At 42.4% G+C, this 17,670-nt stretch overlaps 1 protein-coding gene across 34 annotated transcripts in view; it reads left to right on the top strand.

The window, feature by feature from the left end:
* The window catches only part of LOC127613869 (receptor-type tyrosine-protein phosphatase delta-like), a 159,954-nt gene extending 142,544 nt beyond the window's left edge, over window positions 1-17,410 (top strand). For 18 of the 34 annotated variants that reach the window (XM_052085147.1, XM_052085152.1, XM_052085142.1 and 15 more), the window contains 10 exons: window positions 123-298; window positions 3,747-3,866; window positions 5,444-5,598; window positions 8,380-8,665; window positions 11,665-11,843; window positions 11,916-12,042; window positions 12,870-12,995; window positions 13,063-13,217; window positions 14,378-14,513; window positions 14,603-17,410. In XM_052085147.1, coding sequence (XP_051941107.1) covers window positions 123-298; window positions 3,747-3,866; window positions 5,444-5,598; window positions 8,380-8,665; window positions 11,665-11,843; window positions 11,916-12,042; window positions 12,870-12,995; window positions 13,063-13,217; window positions 14,378-14,513; window positions 14,603-14,671 — 1,529 coding nt within the window. In that variant the 3' untranslated portion in view covers window positions 14,672-17,410. Of the gene's footprint in view, window positions 1-122; window positions 299-2,244; window positions 2,269-3,746; window positions 3,867-5,443; window positions 5,599-8,379; window positions 8,666-11,664; window positions 11,844-11,915; window positions 12,043-12,869; window positions 12,996-13,062; window positions 13,218-14,377; window positions 14,514-14,602 lie in introns of all 34 variants that reach the window. The other 16 variants (XM_052085130.1, XM_052085128.1, XM_052085127.1 and 13 more) reach the window with 1 other exon arrangement.
* Window positions 17,411-17,670: the final 260 nt, after the last annotated feature.

Raw genomic sequence — 17,670 nt, 5'->3', positions numbered from 1 at the left:
TATAGATGGATTCACGGGAAATCAGAATAGCAATGGGATTTATTATTTGGAATGAGAATTGCCTGAAAATATTTGTCACATGTCTTCATGCACCCTTGCTAACATATATTCTTCATGTTCAGGTGTCCCGGGGAGTGACTACATCAATGCTAACTATATCGATGGATACCGGCGTCAAAATGCCTACATCGCCACTCAGGGTTCCCTTCCGGAGACCTTTGGGGACTTCTGGAGGATGGTGTGGGAGCAGCACACGGCCAACATTATCATGATGACCAAGCTGGAGGAGAAGTCAAGGGTAAGACATGGCAGATGGAATCGCAAAAACCAGACCAGATCTGGCAAACAGGTCGGATGGAATTGAAAAGCAGGAAGTATATTAACCGCAAGAGGGAAACTATGACATATTGTAAAGGATAATATTTTACCAGCAAAGTAAAACTTTACAAGTGATTGGTAAAAATAAATGTTTCTGTGATTCAGTAACAACGCTTTGGAACTTAATACGGTCATCAGTATTTTCGAACAATGATTTAACAGGGATTATATGAAATATCATTTTGATATTGAACGACATTATTTGCTCCAATGGCAGTATCGGCTCTAAAAGTCAGTATGCCCCGCAGGTGCATGGTGTACATTTTACCCCCAGGGGAAAAAAATAAACATGATGGTGGCTCTAATTACCTTTCAGGTCATTTATACCACATGTATTAACGTACACCTAACATGACATCTGCAAATCGGAAGTATAAATAATCGTACGGAATAAAACATTTCCACATAGACCCAAAAACAATACAGTATTTCAAATATTGCAAAATTCCATGCAAATCCAAATATTTTGTAGGGATTATGGAATTACATTGCTAACATTCAACAATAAAACCAATCATAGAAATCATTGATTTGGAAAATTTAAAAAAAAAACACACATTCACTCCCTTAAAAAATCATAGGTACTTTGGGTGTGCAAATCTTTAAAAAAAAACAAAAAAAAAACGTACCAATGTACAACCCATGTAGCGTACCTCGCTACATGGGTTGTGACATAATTCAAGGTCAGTTCGATTTTAACCCTTTCAGGGACAGCGGTCACTAAAGTGGACAGCTTATCATGTTATTGGGTTACAGGGTGCATGAAAGTTTTAAAGTGGAATGATTCGCTTCGATTCAATGGGATCATGATTCAGTTCGATGTGAGAGAGGGTAAGATGGAATGAGTTTCTTGTTGGTTATTATTTCACATACATATACAGTAAAGGAACTTGTCAGTACTCTTCATGGGGGTATTTTCTTCAAAGACATACAGTGTCAATAAAAGACAAATCACATCATTTTAAATCCAAACTGATTTTCCATTTAAATCGTGTTTTTGTTACACCCTGAATACACACGCGCGCGCGCACACACACACACACACACACACACACACACACACACACAATTCTATGACTCACGGAACATTTGTCTCAATTAAACTTCCCTGGGATCAGACGCTACATTGGCAAATATTTTTCTTACATATCAACTTTGTACATGAACTTGGACACTGTGCGATGTCTTGTGTCTAGCTATGTTGGCAAGCAATTTGCTTGCATCAGCGATAGAAGTTGTTTGTGGGTTTTATTTCCTTCGTTAGGCGGCAATTTGCAAGGAAATATCATGGAACATTTTAAGTTTATACGTTGAAAATGAGAACCAGATCCTCCAGTCAAATTTACGAATGGTCATGGCAACAATCCCACATATACGTAATCTTATAGGGACATAATGAGGACCGGGGAGGTGGGGGTGGGGGGTGGGGGGGGTGTTAGGATACTGGGGATTGTTAAAACCAGATCGAAGAGCCAGCATTGAGTAGAAAGGAAATTCCATTAAGGAAAAGTAGCGGGATGCTTTGTGATGCTATTGCTTACTCAAGAATGACATAGAATGAGAGTCTAATCGTAATGGAGTGGGGTTTACAGGCATGTCAAATTGGGTAATGAATTAGAAAATATTCAGCTTCAAGGCATTGTTTTTGTTCATTTTGGGTGTTGCGTAAGAATAAAAATGAACAAGACTGGCTTGGGGTAAAAAAAAAAAAAGAGGGAAAAAAAAGAAATAATAAATCATGCTCATGTGTTTTGCAACAAATGATCCTCTCCTGTCATCTGTGCTTCTTTTCCTATGATTAACCTGTGCATTGTGTCCAAGCTGTTTCCTTTCCAACTGTCTCTGTTGTGTCTCTTTGACCCTCAGATGCCCTCTTATTTCTTCTCTAAGGCAAGATCTCGCTTTCTCTCCTTTGCTAATCCCTTTTCAAATGCACCCTCTCCTCACATGCTTTTCTCCTTACCCGCCCCCCACCCCCTCTCTTTTCAGTGCCTCTTTTTTACTGTTTCCCCCTCTGTGCAATAGCCAAATGCGATGAGTTGAACTATTTTCAAAGCACCAATGAGGCACCCGCAGTCAACGAGGACTGACTTGGGTTTCTTGTTTCCACTGAAGTTCAGAAACAGTGCACATTACTGTCTACACTTGCATGATCACACCTACAAATGTGCTTCCTGTCTAGCTGTGGTTCAGGTGAAGTGCGTAGCATTACATTTCATACCACCAGGCCTTTAAAGGACAAATAGCATGGGTAAAGAATGAACCCTGTGACATGTTTACTGTAAAGAGCATCCACTGCCTCATAAAGATGATGAATTTGCGTCTTCTGAATATTTGCTTGGCTCCTTTGTGTTTCCGTCGTTTACTATAAACCTGCCTTTTATCAGCTCTTGCTGGGGGGAATGCTTTAATCGCCTTTAACATCCATCTATCTACACTATGCTATTATGTGTTTATGTATGACCAACAATGATGATCACAGATGGGAACAGTAGAATTGTGCTTTGAACGAACCACACAACTGGTGGCCTGCACAACACAGTATGTGCTGTCTGCATAGATGTTGGCACACTTAAGTGTGGTTTTCAACCACCCCCCACACACTATGGAAGACCGTTCTTGTCCTGATATTGTCTGTAGGTCTGGTGGGAACACGACGGTTAAAGCTGTAATTACAGCCCGAATGTCCCAGGCCAAAAGGCTTAATCCTCAGTCTGGAGCAGCGGAATGCAGAGTGAGCTGAGCCGAGCTCCGTTCCGTCTCTGATGTGAGGACCAGAGGGATCAGCGAGCAGCGTTTGCTTTGGCCTGATTCTGCCAAGGCTCTCGCACGCCCCTCCCGCTTCGCTGGGATGCTTCCCTCTCTTGTGGTCTCCGAGGCTGAGCCGAAGAACTACAAGTACGGTCGTGTGATGCGGGGAATTTCAAGGTGTTTTGGGTGTCGAGGCATGCCATGTCCTCTTTCAGCGATTTGTGAGGTTGGAGCGTTAGGGCCACATCGAGTCAAGTGATACTCACTCAACTTTTCCAGCTCTGTGGTGGAACCCTGTGAGCGTTTGCCAGACATATGGAAGCTTCCCAGCGCACAGTTTGAGGGTATCAGACACTACTAGCGCAGGATCACACACATTCTACAAAGCTATCACTCCTCACACGCACGGAAAACCTCTTTCACACATCGGGTTGCCTCAATAAGCACAGTTTTAGTCCAAAACTTCTGTTTGAATTTTGCAAAGTCTCACTGAGCTGTGTTAATCTCCCAACCCTTTTCATTTATTTATTGGGGGGTTTTTTTGGGACACACTGTGCTCATGCACTTCTTTCTCAAGCTCTTGAAGTCTCACAATATTCACTGTCTTTGGTTTTTAGGTGAAGTGCGACCAGTACTGGCCAACACGAGGCACAGAGACCTACGGCCTCATCCAGGTCACTCTGCTGGACACAGTGGAGCTGGCCACCTACTCTGTCAGGACATTTGCGCTTTACAAGGTAACTTGACATGTGCAGTCAACCGCGACGCGTTTTACAGTGCGTATTGATCCCTTCAAATATTTATGCTCCTTGTGTATTGATGCGTGCTTGCTGCCACGTGACAGTAGCTACATGCGTGTGTTGTTCATTACATCGCTCACCTGATCTGAGGACCTTTTTCTAATGTCTAATTCTGTCGGCGAATAAGGTAACTGTAGCTTTTTCAGTTTTTGAAACGATCTTAATGATCGACATGGTAAATGAATTCAGTTCATGCTTTTTAAAGGGGGATTGAGACGGAGCCCTGCCACAAATATCAAAAATAAAACATAGAAAGTGTTTGTAATTGCCTGTAGTAATAGTTGAAACGATACATTTACCACAGACTGTTATCTAAAAAAAATGATTATGAAGAAAACGGAACTGCGCGTGCATGTGCACATGTGAACAAGACTATTCGTAACTCCCATTAACAACCCAGGCTAAACTTATCCTCTCCCTGACCTCCAAAAGATCTTTCTAAATTGAGATGTTGAGGTTTAATACACTGTCTGCCTGACACTAATTAACTACTTCCCTACTGTCCCGGGTTTTAGCTCCATCTTGTGGTATTTTTAGGCGATAAAAAACTGTGAATGGCTGAGTATGTATTCCGCCGGTGGAAACAAAAGTGAACAGGGGAATTTGTGTATGGTGGACTGTAAATTGGCAGGGTTTCCCTGAATATACACTCTCTGGAAAACTTGTGCATGATAATATGATCGAGTATAACACGTGGATCTAAAATGTAATTAAGTTGCCCCTCTCCTATAGCAAAATACGAAACCGCTATTTGATTTCATTCTTTCCGTTCATCAGACATTGGACAGATGCAGCTGCAGGGTGTTGGGTCACATTGTCAATGACAATCAAAACTAAGCATCCTTAGTGTTCGTATAAAGATTTTTTATACCACTTTCATCTTGGCCTATGGCTCTACATCGGCCCATGAGTTGTACCGAATGTTTAGTGTTGTCCACATCGCAAACAAACCTAGCAACTCGTAAAATTCATCGCCGTGAACACCACCACCAACATCAGTGTAGTTGAATCAATACCTCATACGCCCTCCAGCTACTCTTAATACACACCCTATTAAGTGTAATGAATAAGCCAGTGCTCTATTTGCTGCTACGTGAATTAAAACTGGAACGGCAGACCATGGGACTACTGACCTACTTTGAAAGATGGGTCACTCGACCACTGGACACTGTGCATCATTTGACCAACAGGGAGGACAGACACATTTTCATCTTCTCACGCTAAATCCCTGTTACTGTAATACGCTTCGATGCTAGCTAGCTTCATCATGGGTGGAAGGAGTTATCAAACAATCAACTTCTAATAAAGACATAGCTGTAGATTGAAACGAGTTCTTAGATACTATTTACAAACAAACAACCATTTGCATTTTCAATCGCACCGAAGCCATGGTACCTGTCGCAAAAACCCACAGTCAGAGCACACAGTAGAGCCTGAGGCAATGTGCTTACCATTCCCTCACCATGTAGCCTGGTACAAGAAATTTATGCTTATTTGCTGCGTGTGTTTTCCAGAGTGGCTCCAGTGAGAAGCGTGAGGTTCGTCACTTCCAATTCACAGCCTGGCCAGACCACGGTGTACCCGAGCACCCGACTCCGTTCCTGGCCTTCCTGCGAAGGGTGAAGGCCTGCAACCCTGCAGATGCGGGGCCCATGATCGTCCATTGCAGGTGAGTAACACTTCATCCTGTTTTATGTTCTATTTTTACATCGTTCACGGGTGTAGTCAGAGTCCAAGAACACTCTTGCAATGCTATCACCAAAATGATGTTGGATTATTCGTCTGGATTTGTGTGCACGTAGAACACAAAGGAGGCTCATTAAATTGGCAATCCGTGTGTAGAATTAATCTTAGCTGTGGTGGGTCTTCACTCCACAGCCTCATTTTATAAATCCAGTCCAATCCAACTGTAAACACTAAAGGTTCCTGAACCAAAAACCACAATTGGACCTGCCGTTGCGTAAAACTTGCACGTTCCTCCCTCAGTAACCTCCTTCTTGTCAAAACTGCCTCTTTGCTGACCTTATTTTGCATATGCAGCATTTTAGTGCTGACCACTCGAGCTGGTATGGGTTCATAAGTTTATATTCAAATACCGTCAAATCAAGAAGAGGGAGAATTTTTGGAAGACTTGTCATTACCGAGAGTTGAAAGGAGGCTGTTATTTGCAGTAACCCGGATGGAAAGACGAGAGAAGGTTTGCTCAGGGAATATGGGCCAGAGGCTCCCAAGGGGAAGAATTAGTGCGGTGAGATGCAGAAGGGGAAAACGAGGGATTGAGATAATGATTGAGAGAAAGAGTTATCAAGGGACTGGGAGTTAAATGATGAGATATGAGCAGAAGGAGAGTAGCGGAAGGAGCGAGGGGAAATAGGAGAGGTCAAACCGTGGACACAGCGAATGGAAGTGGTGAATTAAAGAAGACGAAAGGTGCAGGGAAAACGCAGGCTGATGGCGGAGTGTGTGAAAGGTACTTGGAGGGAGAATGAAGAAGGAGGAAAGTCGGGGCGAGAGGAGGGTTGAAAAGGTTGTCGGATGAGAGGCTCCTCCGAATCTTTGCTCACAGTCAGATGGAGTATCTAACAGGATTAACAGGCAAATTTAATTATCGCGCCAAGCCTCTGTCATAATGCGCCTTAATGTATCAAACAGCCTGGGAATCAAACAATGGGGCCGAAATCTCATTCCACCGCAGTCAATCTCACAGCCCCAATATTCATTCTGCCATTGAAAGGGGTTTTCAGTCGCTTATACGAACCTGCTTGCAAAGGATTTTTACCAATTCGGTACCAGCACAGCAGAAATGAGTAGGAATTTAGAGTAGTTCATATTTGGACTTTGTGTAGATAGGAGAGTACGGACTATATTGCGCTAGTGCTGACTCATCGCCGATGTCAATTTTGTCAACACCAATGTTGCTACTTTGCATGTTTTGCCAATTCATCCAAGAATTTCTGCTATGCAGTATACGATTATACACAGCCGTGCTATTTCACAGCAAAAGTTATGTCTGGCCTCTTTAACTATGAGCAGGTTGAGAATCGCTCTCCTTCTACAGACTTAACACACCCCGGTGTCAATATTTTGTCAGACGCAGGCAACGACTTCAGAACAACTACGAGTTATGACACTTGACGGGTTCATTTATGTTCCCGGCACTGAACGTAAAAGAGGAGATGCACATATTTTAAAGATCACCCCTTGGATTGGATGTTGAGCAACTGTGCAAAATCTGACAGCAAAAAAAAAAAAGTGACAAAATTGGAGGGAATGATTCAGGGGGGCAGTGGTCTTAAATACTTCAAAGTGTGTCCGTAGGGAATTATTAATTTCGTCCATTTTCGACAGCACTTGTCCTCATTAGGCTCCTCCTTGAGCCGGAGCCTGTCCGAGCTGACATTGGGCTAAAAGCTGTGGCATACCCGAAACCGGTTGCCAGCCAATCGCATCTAGACAATCAATCACCTTCATCTAGACCAGTGGTTCTTAACCTTGTGAGAGGTACCGAATCCAACCAGTTCATATGCACGTTCACCGAACCCTTCATTAGTTGTTCCGCCCTCGCCACGTCCCCGTTGCGGCTTGACAGACAGATAACTCCTTCAATGACCACACCGTTGATTTTAGTAATACATTTACGTCATAAATTTACATACAGGCTGTCCTTGGCCTACGACACGAAGTTGTAGTCCATCGTTCGGAGATTCCCCGTGCAACGTGAAACAGGAAGTGTCTCACTCCATAACGTTCAGTGTGCCCTTCACAATAACGAATTAACCTTACAAAATAAAGCACCTCTGTAGCTATAGAAACAAAAAACAAATGTTACATGGATCTTCAGGAGCCAGAATATTACTGAAAAATAAAAATTAGATTTTTTACAAATTCAAGACATTTAAAAAACACATTTATTAAAAACAGAAAAAAGTGAATTCAATTACATAGCCTAAGTATAGGTTGTTGGGGGGGGGGGGGGGTTTGTATGACGTACGATCATGACAGTCACACGGTGACTACTGAGCGAAATAAATTTCCCGCAGCACTGATTGGACAAGCAATGTAAAGCGATCATCTGCAACCAGTGATGGCATAACTAACTGTAATGTTGAGTCGGATGTGTCTTAATTAACCTCCATGGCAGAGGCTCCGTCGAACCCCTGAGACCGACTCACCGAACCCCTGGGGTTCGATCGAACCCAGCTTAAGAACCACTGATCTAGACAATCGATCACATTCACATCCACATCAATTGGCACTTTAGAATTTTCACGTAACCTGACATGAAAACCTGACATCACAAATGCGAGTAAACTGGAGAGGAAACTCACTCAAACACCGGAGGGGACTCAGCCAAGATCCCAACACTGAACTTCTGGACTAGAAGGCAGAAGTACGGGATTTTCAAAAATTTAAAGACACAAAAAATGAACTTCCCCATCTATCCATTCAGCGCCGGAGTGGGCCGTACAGGTTGCTTCATCGTGATCGACGCCATGGTGGAACGAATCAAGCACGAGAAGACCGTGGACATTTACGGCCACGTCACACTAATGCGCTCCCAGAGGAACTACATGGTCCAGACGGAGGACCAGTATATCTTCATCTACGACGCGCTGCTGGAGGCCGTGACCTGCGGCAACACGGAGGTCCCTGCCAGGAACCTGTATTCATACATCCAGAGGCTGACACAGATCGAACCTGGCGACAACGTCACCGGCATGGAGCTGGAGTTCAAGGTGAGCCACCGACAACAATGTAAAATTCATATGAAGAAGGATAAGAACAAGAAAACCTTTATTCCTCTCACAAAGGAGAAATTCCCCATTTACATCAGCAAAGATACGAAAGGAAGAAAGTAGAAGAACAAAAAGTATAGGAGCTGCTATAAAGGCAGCCACTCTCGCTGCGCCATCTTGAAGTCATGCACCGTTTATCCAACTCTGCTGCCTCCCCGTTAGCGCAGTGGCGCAATTGTATGATTTGAAGTTGAGCTTATTTTAATTGGTTTGTAATTCAAGAAGCTCTTCAACAATTAAAAAAAAAAGAACACAGTCAGACAGCAGTTTAATGATCCAAGAGCATGATCTCCAAATTGAGAAATGGCAACCTCAAATAAATGATGAAGAACGTCAAATGACTTTAATGAGAGGAAAAAGCCCTTTTGTCCTTGGAATGGTTAATCACCAAACTAGCCACTCTTCATATTGTGGCTTTTCATTGGAAAATCTGCGTGGAGAGACCACATCACAAGGACAAACCGTGGATTTTTTGACCTTGACAGCCTCTGACAACATCTTTCCTGAGGCAGTTAGAGGCTGTTTTAGTTCCAGCAAAGCCGTTTTTTGTGTCTTCATATAGTCCAGACGGATGGTCGAAATTGAAAAGGATTATGGGGTTTCACCTATGGGTGGGGGGGGGGGGGCGTTTTACTGACTTTTTTCGGAGGCAAGTGTGGATAGCCAAGGTACAAACCGATAATGTTGTCCCAGAAGTTGAGTTCTTAGTCAAAGGTCACATCTTCATGCACTCAAATAAAGCCTGTTTCAATGATCGCATCTGCTGATGCCCCAGAATTCCTGTCCTGGCAGTAGCAGTCTCCGAAGAATAACAATGAACTCTGCGCCCTCCAAGCTGTCTTTCCAGTCTTGTATTGATGGAAGACATGTGGGAGGGTTTCTTCATTCACCAGATTCCATCTCAGTGTTACTGGGCACCCCGGGCCAACACATGGAAATCCACTTTCCATCACTGAAGTTGTAAATCTCACACGGAGCGCGTGAATCTCAAAGAATACAGTCTGTTCCAGAAAGTTCACTGCTGATGTCAGGGAACTTGAATGAAGTAATTCAACGATTGTCATCATAAAAATTATAAAAATGATTAGGGCTTAGAGGGATTAGAATGATGTATTCGGACTGAAAAAGACTATGAATGATAAATGGCGAGACTGTTGTCTTACTGCTTTTGAATGCAAGTGTGATTATTTTCCATTACTTCCAATTTTGGAACGAATTATTATTATTATTGTATTTTATTAATAATAATAATGATTATTATTATTATGGTTATAACATTAATAATATTATATTAATAATAATAATAATATATTATAATATTTTATATATTTATATAATATATAAATATTATTATATTTCACTTCTTGCCGTCTCTTTCATCGACTTTCATCCAAAAAAAGACACGCGTTTGTTTTTTGTTCCTCGAACTGGCCCACAAATCCGCTCACGAGGCTGTCATGATTCTTGGTGAGCAGCGAAAATGATGTTGTTAAATTTGGAACATTATATACATTCCGTAGCCATCCTTTCTTTTTCCATACCGCTTATCCTAAACAGGGTCGCACAGAGTTGCTGGAGCCTATCCCAGCTGACTCCGGGCGGAAGGCAGACTACAACCTGAACTGGTCTCCAGTCAGTCGCCGGGCACATATAGAGACAAACGACCATTCACACCCACATTCACACCGTCGGTGAGTGGGAACCGATCCCAGGCTCCCCCCGCACGCAAGTTCGGCGTGTGTACCACGACACCATCAGCGACACATTCCGTATCATATCGAGTTAAAACAAACCTATTTTCACAACTGCGAGGAACTGATATAACGAGTAATTTTTGTAATTCTGCGTGTACTCTTGTATAATACACCCCCTCGATTTTGGTTGAGTGGATATTCTTGAGAAATGACGGCAGTTTGGTGTGACCTCAGGGACGTCTTTTTTTTTCCTGCAAGTTCTATCCAAAGCCCTCGACGGTTCAACTTTAGCGTGGTTCCACTGACGTCTTTAGCAGCCTCACTTCACATGAAGATTCTCTTTCCTTCTGTTTGCCAACCGGGCATGATTTTATCCGGACAAGCTGAAAATAATGACATGTTTTCAAGAGATACAATGGTCTGTTTGTCCCGGATTGTCTTGATAAGACCATCTTGATTGTCGATGATCAAAACCAGACTAACGAGAACCAAAATAAACGGCATCTAAACTTGTGGGCCGGGGGGCTTCAGCGGTTGGGGGATTTTCCCGCTTTGTTCCGTCTTAAAGAAAATAAAGTATGTCTGTTTCTCCCACAGCATTCCCGTAGCCACCAATATTGGAAGCTTACTTTGTGAGGCCCTATTGTTACCAAGCGACGGGTATTGTTTCATTCCCCCTGGAGTCTGTGGTTTCCCTCCGCCCGCTTTCTGTTGTTCTCTCTCGATTTGAGACGTCATGAATTGGTCAAGTGTGAGAAAGTCCAAATAGTGTGTGTGTGTGTTTTTTTTTGCGGGGGGGGGGGCTGCGGGATCAGTTAAGGGTCACGCATGTACAGTGAGACAACATGGGGCGTCGTGGTTTTCTGCCCACGAATTTGGATTCTCTTGCTGTTTCTCTCATTTGTCTTTCGTACGCGCCTCCTCCCGTTGCCTTTCCATGCCCCCATCCCATAAAATTATCTTGTTTATTCACTTGTATGACTGTATACCCCGAGGCCGGCCAGTAAATAGGATTTTTTTTCTCTCGTTTCACTCGTGCACTGCGCCAGAAAAGTTGCATGAAAAGACATTTCAGCAAGGCTCCGTCCGGGCTGCTTTTCTGCCTTCCATTCTTTTACCTCCATTCTTATCCAGCTTTGTCTACCCTGGGAGTAATGATGACTTTTTTTTGTTGGTACGCCATAATGTCAGGCTTTATTATTTATATTTTAATCCATAAATATGCCGCCGTCGTTTGTGTCCCAGCGTCTGGCCAGTGCCAAGGCCCACACGTCACGCTTCGTCAGTGCCAACCTGCCATGCAACAAGTTTAAGAACAGGCTGGTCAACATCATGCCCTACGAGACCACGCGAGTTCCCTTGCAGCCAATCAGAGGAGTGGAGGGGTCGGATTATATCAACGCCAGCTTCATCGATGGCTACAGGTCAGTCGCACATTTAAGGCACGCGCTTGTTCTTGGGTGCCTGAGCGGTGGTCCTCGTTTGTGTGCTTCTAGGCAACAGAAGGCCTACATAGCGACACAAGGCCCGTTGGCGGAGACCACGGAGGACTACTGGAGGATGCTGTGGGAACACAACTCCACCATTGTTGTGATGCTCACCAAATTGAGGGAGATGGGACGGGTAAGGTTGTTGCGACAATTTTTTTTTTTTTTAAAGGGTGCCCTTTGCCCAAGTTAATGGATCAATAAACAGGACCGGTTTGTTTTTTTGTGGTGTGAGCATATGCCCTTTTCTTTTTTCTTTTTTCTTTTTTTTTAACCTCATCTATGAAAGAACTGGCTCACGGTTTCAAATTCAAATGTGGCCTTTGAGTGCAAAGGTTTGCCCACCACGATTGTGTATATTAAAATGACCTAATAGCAGGTTGTTTCTTTGATTTCCTTTCTGCCAATTTCCCTCAAACTCTAATATGTTACTCCACAAATTGTCATGGATTTTGAAATCTAAGTTTAAAATAATACACAATCTAATATTCCTATCATAGTTTTTCTCTTTTTTCCCTTCTTCTTTTTTAAATTTGACATACAAGACTTCAGCTGCTGTTTTTGGTTGTTTAATTGGGTTAAGATGAACTCACAAAGGAATATGCCTCAGATCATCTTTAATTGCCCGTTTCAAGTGAGTTGCTTCGATTTCATTGTCTCCACATTTTTCCTTTGACTCAATAATGAGAGGAAACGACGTGTGTTGAGAGGACACGACTCTTAGCACACATTTTGTTTGCGATGCTGACAAAAGTGGGTCCGACCGACAACTGGATCTTATAATCAAGTTTAATACCCACTGGAACTGGCCAACAAACAGTAGCAGTGTGGACCTAAAGTAACATCCTGTACTGTAGGAATATTGACAAAAAGTACCACGGCAAGGAAAAAATTAGATGCCTCCAGAGTCATGCGAAGTCTAGCACGAGTGATGTAGCGTTTTTGTGTGTTGTGTACATGCAGGAGAAATGTCACCAGTATTGGCCCGCGGAGCGCTCAGCTCGGTACCAGTACTTTGTGGTGGATCCCATGGCCGAGTACAACATGCCTCAATACATCCTCCGGGAATTTAAAGTTACAGACGCCAGAGTAAGCCGTGCACAATCAAGCGTTTCAAGGTCCGAGAGGAACAAGCAACGTGCTTTCTTTCTTCCAGGATGGCCAATCAAGGACGGTTCGTCAATTCCAGTTCACTGATTGGCCAGAACAAGGAGTGCCAAAGTCAGGGGAAGGATTCATTGATTTCATTGGACAAGTGCATAAAACTAAAGAACAGTTTGGCCAGGATGGACCAATTACTGTGCACTGCAGGTAAAAAAAACAAAACAAAAAAAGTCTCATGCAAGCATATTCCCAGGAAATTCTATTGGTTATTGTGAATACGTGTAAAATGTGCAAATGTATAATTGATCAATTTTACTGTAGCAATATCACGTTGATACATTTGAGGCAACATTGCAAATGTATCTGAATTACGTTTCTTCTATTTAGTAGGTTGTCCACGACAATATTCACATACATTTTTTTGTGCTTAGAACATTGCCTTCATTCATTTCATGTAAAAAATTCCAAATTCTAGTGAACAATTAGTAACTTGAAAAAATATATAACTTTGAAATTCCAACTAAACCTCAAAAGAAGGAAAAATATCAAATTTCCTGAATTTATGGTGGACTTTTTTTTTCCAGGATTTTCCGCAATGTTATGAACTCCTACTCAAGCAAACATATACAGGACTAATATGATCGTACATGCTACAGTTTCTCTAAAATAACCAAAATGCACCACCCAAAAAAATCTGGTTGAATCTCATTATCATTTAAAAAATAGACACAAACTATCTCAGCTACACGTTACGTTATCAACTATGCCCAATTTTCAAATAATTCCAGTTAATTTACAGTACTGATAAATGCGTCAAACAGCCGCAGCTCGTGTTCCGAGTAGAACCAAAGAAATTCTAGTCCTAAAGGCTTTGCAGAAGCTATGATGACAGTATTTGTACTTTAAAATTCTGCAACCGATCTATATAAATCACTGAATGATTTGGGCCCCAAACACATTCAAGAAATGTTAATTGATTATAAAACCAGTCAGGCTCTGAGGTTTGTGGACTTGGATCAATAAAGTGGATCCTGAGTTTCAAACCAACACAGTGATGAAGCATTTTGCTGTTATGTTGCACGCAAGTGCAAAAAGATGCCAAGAGAAGTGTAGTCAGCCTCAAATGTAAATGCTTTTAAGTCCAGGTTAAAAATGTTGCCTTTTTTCCCCAAACTTTTGTTAGCTGTTTGTAAATGCTTTTGTATGTGTGAAGCACATTGAGTTGTCTTGTGTATGAAATGTTCTATAGAAATAGAACTCCCTTGCCTTGCTTTCCACATGGAAATTTTCCAGAAGTCCTGAAAATGTTTTTGCCTTTTCCTACCTCACTTGACACATTACTGAACTGCAAACGTGTCTCCCACCAGTGCTGGAGTGGGCCGGACCGGCGTGTTCATCACGCTAAGCATCGTACTGGAGAGGATGCGGTACGAGGGCGTGGTGGACATCTTCCAGACGGTCAAGATGCTGCGCACGCAGCGACCTGCCACCGTTCAAACAGAGGTCAGGCCCTCATCAATATGTCGCTTTTTCTCTCACTCTCTCTCGCTGCCTTTTTCATAATTCTCACCAGTGCGTTGTTCCTCCTCCAGGACCAGTACCAGTTCTGCTACCGCGCCAGTCTGGAGTATCTTGGAAGCTTTGATCACTATGCAACATAAATGAGTCACGGCACGTCCCACCTAATCCACTTGCCAGTGGATGAACGCGTTAGGCGGTGACGTGTCCGTGATAAGAGCGCCACCAACATGCAGAGTGAAATGGAGGGGAGGTGGAGTCCTGCGTGCGTACCCACAAAGAGCACCTCTAACTGAGCCATAGCAACCTGCTTGACAAGGGGTCTCCACCCACCCTTTGACCCAAACACGCCCATTGGTCTGTCTGAAGAAGCAACTTGCTCCGATGCTTGATCAGAATCTACGTTGTCAGTTTCGTTTTCAGTCAGTGCTATTGTCCGAGCACCCAGGTTGCTTTACATTGTTCGGGTGTGGAACTGTTCACCTCATCCACTACCAGTGTAGCATCACCAACCTTGGTTGATAGAGTGTCACAGGACGTTTGATCTTTAGATGAACTCGAAGGCATCCATCATATGGACGTCTCGTGGACGGATGCAAAGTGGAACTTTGGAGCACCAGAGAATTGCTGTCAGGAGAGTGGAAACTCACCGAGCGCATAGTATTAAGGATACACAGACCCGCAATAGACACCAGGAAGTGTTTATCCCCACAACCACCCACCCACCCTTTTTTGTTGTTTTTAGAGAAGCAGACTCTTGTTTCCTATAAATGTCAAAGGCATTTCAATCTCACAAAAATTAAAGCACCAGTTCATACGTAATACTTCACAGTTTAAGACATGGAAATTGTGAGAGGTTGAAAAAGCACCACCGCCACCAGAAACAAAATAGCAGCTTGTGCCTCATTTAAAAATAAAAATAAAAAAAGAAAAAAGAATGGGGGCTCAGCTAAAGTCACTCATTGTTTTTTTTTATTTGTTTCTTATGCATTTTTTTTTAACGTTATGAAATATGTTTATTCAAAGAAATAGAATCAGAAGTCATGGGGCTTTGCATTTTCAAAATAGTCCACCATTAACTGTTCTATAATCACTTTTATTTGCATGAGCAAATCAATGAAGTCTCTGCCTGCCTGTTGCTTGATGGTTTTAACTTTAGGGTACGGGTCAGTGTTACATTTCAGGATCAAAGCATCCATTTAGGTTCAGGATTGGGGCTCTTGATGATGTTCTTTCTAAGTCACACTGTTGTCAGGAATAAGATGTAGTGCAGGGGTCACCAACATGGGCTCTTCTAAAAATAGTTCACTAGTGCTCAGACATTCGGATTTTGTAGGAATGGTGTTGAAATCATGATTAACAAACTCTGACAGATTTGTGAGACATCATCAAGTATTAATAATGACACGCGCTAATATTATTAAAGGGCATTTGAGCAAATGTTATTCAGACATGTATTAATTTGACACCCATTTGCACAATCAGTACACAGGAAGGAGTGCTCAATCTTCAAAAGGTCGGTGACCCCTCGTGCACGGAAGGCCTATATGGTTTCATTTTGGGGTTCTGTAGTAGTTGATCTTATATTTAGGGTCGAAGGTTATTAGCAATTAGCTGCCCAGTGTGTAACTCACATCTCACCCTAAGTCAACCGGGATAGGTTCCAGATCATACGCAACCCAAATGCAATAGAAAATGGGTGGTTTGGTTCAGGTTTGATTGTGGGACCAAAGCATCACGACCGAGTGTGCTTCCCCAATGAAAAGTTTCCATTCTGCGTATAAATCACGAGATTGAGCGCAAAAGAGTGGAATCACAAATAGTGTGCACAGTTTTGTGTTTTTTTGTTTTGGGATGGGATGGGGGGGGGGGGGGGGGTTATGAAAAATTATTTAAAAGTTCATCTAGATTTTAGAACACTAATTGTGGAAATGTGTCGAGACGACGTTCCCACCGGAATGCTCACCACTGACTCGTGTGACTGTCTGATTCAGTGTGCAATAAGTAGATGTATTATATATATTTTTATGTCCACTTATTTACTGCAGTCACATGCTGATGATGATGATGATGATTATGTTCATGATGATGAAGATATCCTACTAACGATGGTGCATCATGTCCCAGATATGAGGACGTTAAGCATTTGAATGCTCGTATCACACAGCCACCCCCAAGTAGACAATGTTGTCGTCACGGTAATCAGGAAAGTAACGAATGATTGCAACTCCCAATGAATAGTTTAAGTTTAGATTTCTAGTGCCTTATATTACACGCCTATTTTGATAAAGTTATGTTTAAGGGTTCTTGTGTATTTTATGTATGCACACGTATCTATGTTTGTGTGTCGTGTGTGTGTGTGCGTGTGTGTGAGAGAGAGAGAGAATATGTGTAATTTTATGTTCCACTATCTGAAAATTGCTGGTGTATTGTTGTTTTTCTACGGTAGGCTAGCTCATGATAGAGATCCCTTTCAAAGGAATGCAGTCATATCGCTCTGAAGGAAAACAAATGAGCACAACTGTAGTACAGAAAATGTTTATTTCCAAAGTATGAGCTATGATAAATGATATGAGAATTTCAATTCAAGAAAATGTCTGCGGTGATGCAAAGGCAGACTTTCTTTGACCGTTTTTCCTCAAATAGTGGCCTGCGCTCTCATTAACTGCAGACTGTGTTACATCTCAGATAGAATCTTTCGTATTCACCTGATTTTTTTTTCGGGTTTTCCTGGATTTATTCCATCCGGGGTAAAGACCAATAACACCGAAATGGAGTGGTGCCTTGAGATTTTAATTTTGTTCCGTGACCTCACGACTAACGCAATTGAACCATTTCAATGAATGGAAATGTCATTAATCTATTCCAGCAGCCCCCCCCCCCCCCGAAAAAAAAACACACACAAATGTTTGTTTTAAATAAAGAACTATACTGTTGTACTTCATAAAAATAGAGTATCAACATAATTAAATTGAATGTTGAGATATAAATGGTTTGTGCATCATGATTTAATATTGCAACTCAGTTTGTGCTGCTCCTTCTGTTGTCCCCCTCTTGGCCACCAGGGGCGGCATAATACATTCATGCATTCACAAATTAAGAATAATAATTCTACCACTACTGTAATTGACTCAGTAAGATC

The sequence above is a fragment of the Hippocampus zosterae genome, chromosome 13 (assembly GCF_025434085.1).
Source record: "Hippocampus zosterae strain Florida chromosome 13, ASM2543408v3, whole genome shotgun sequence".
Taxonomy (NCBI): domain Eukaryota; kingdom Metazoa; phylum Chordata; class Actinopteri; order Syngnathiformes; family Syngnathidae; genus Hippocampus; species Hippocampus zosterae.
Note: the sequence above shows the minus strand (reverse complement) of the source record. Positions and strands in the feature narration are given on the sequence as shown.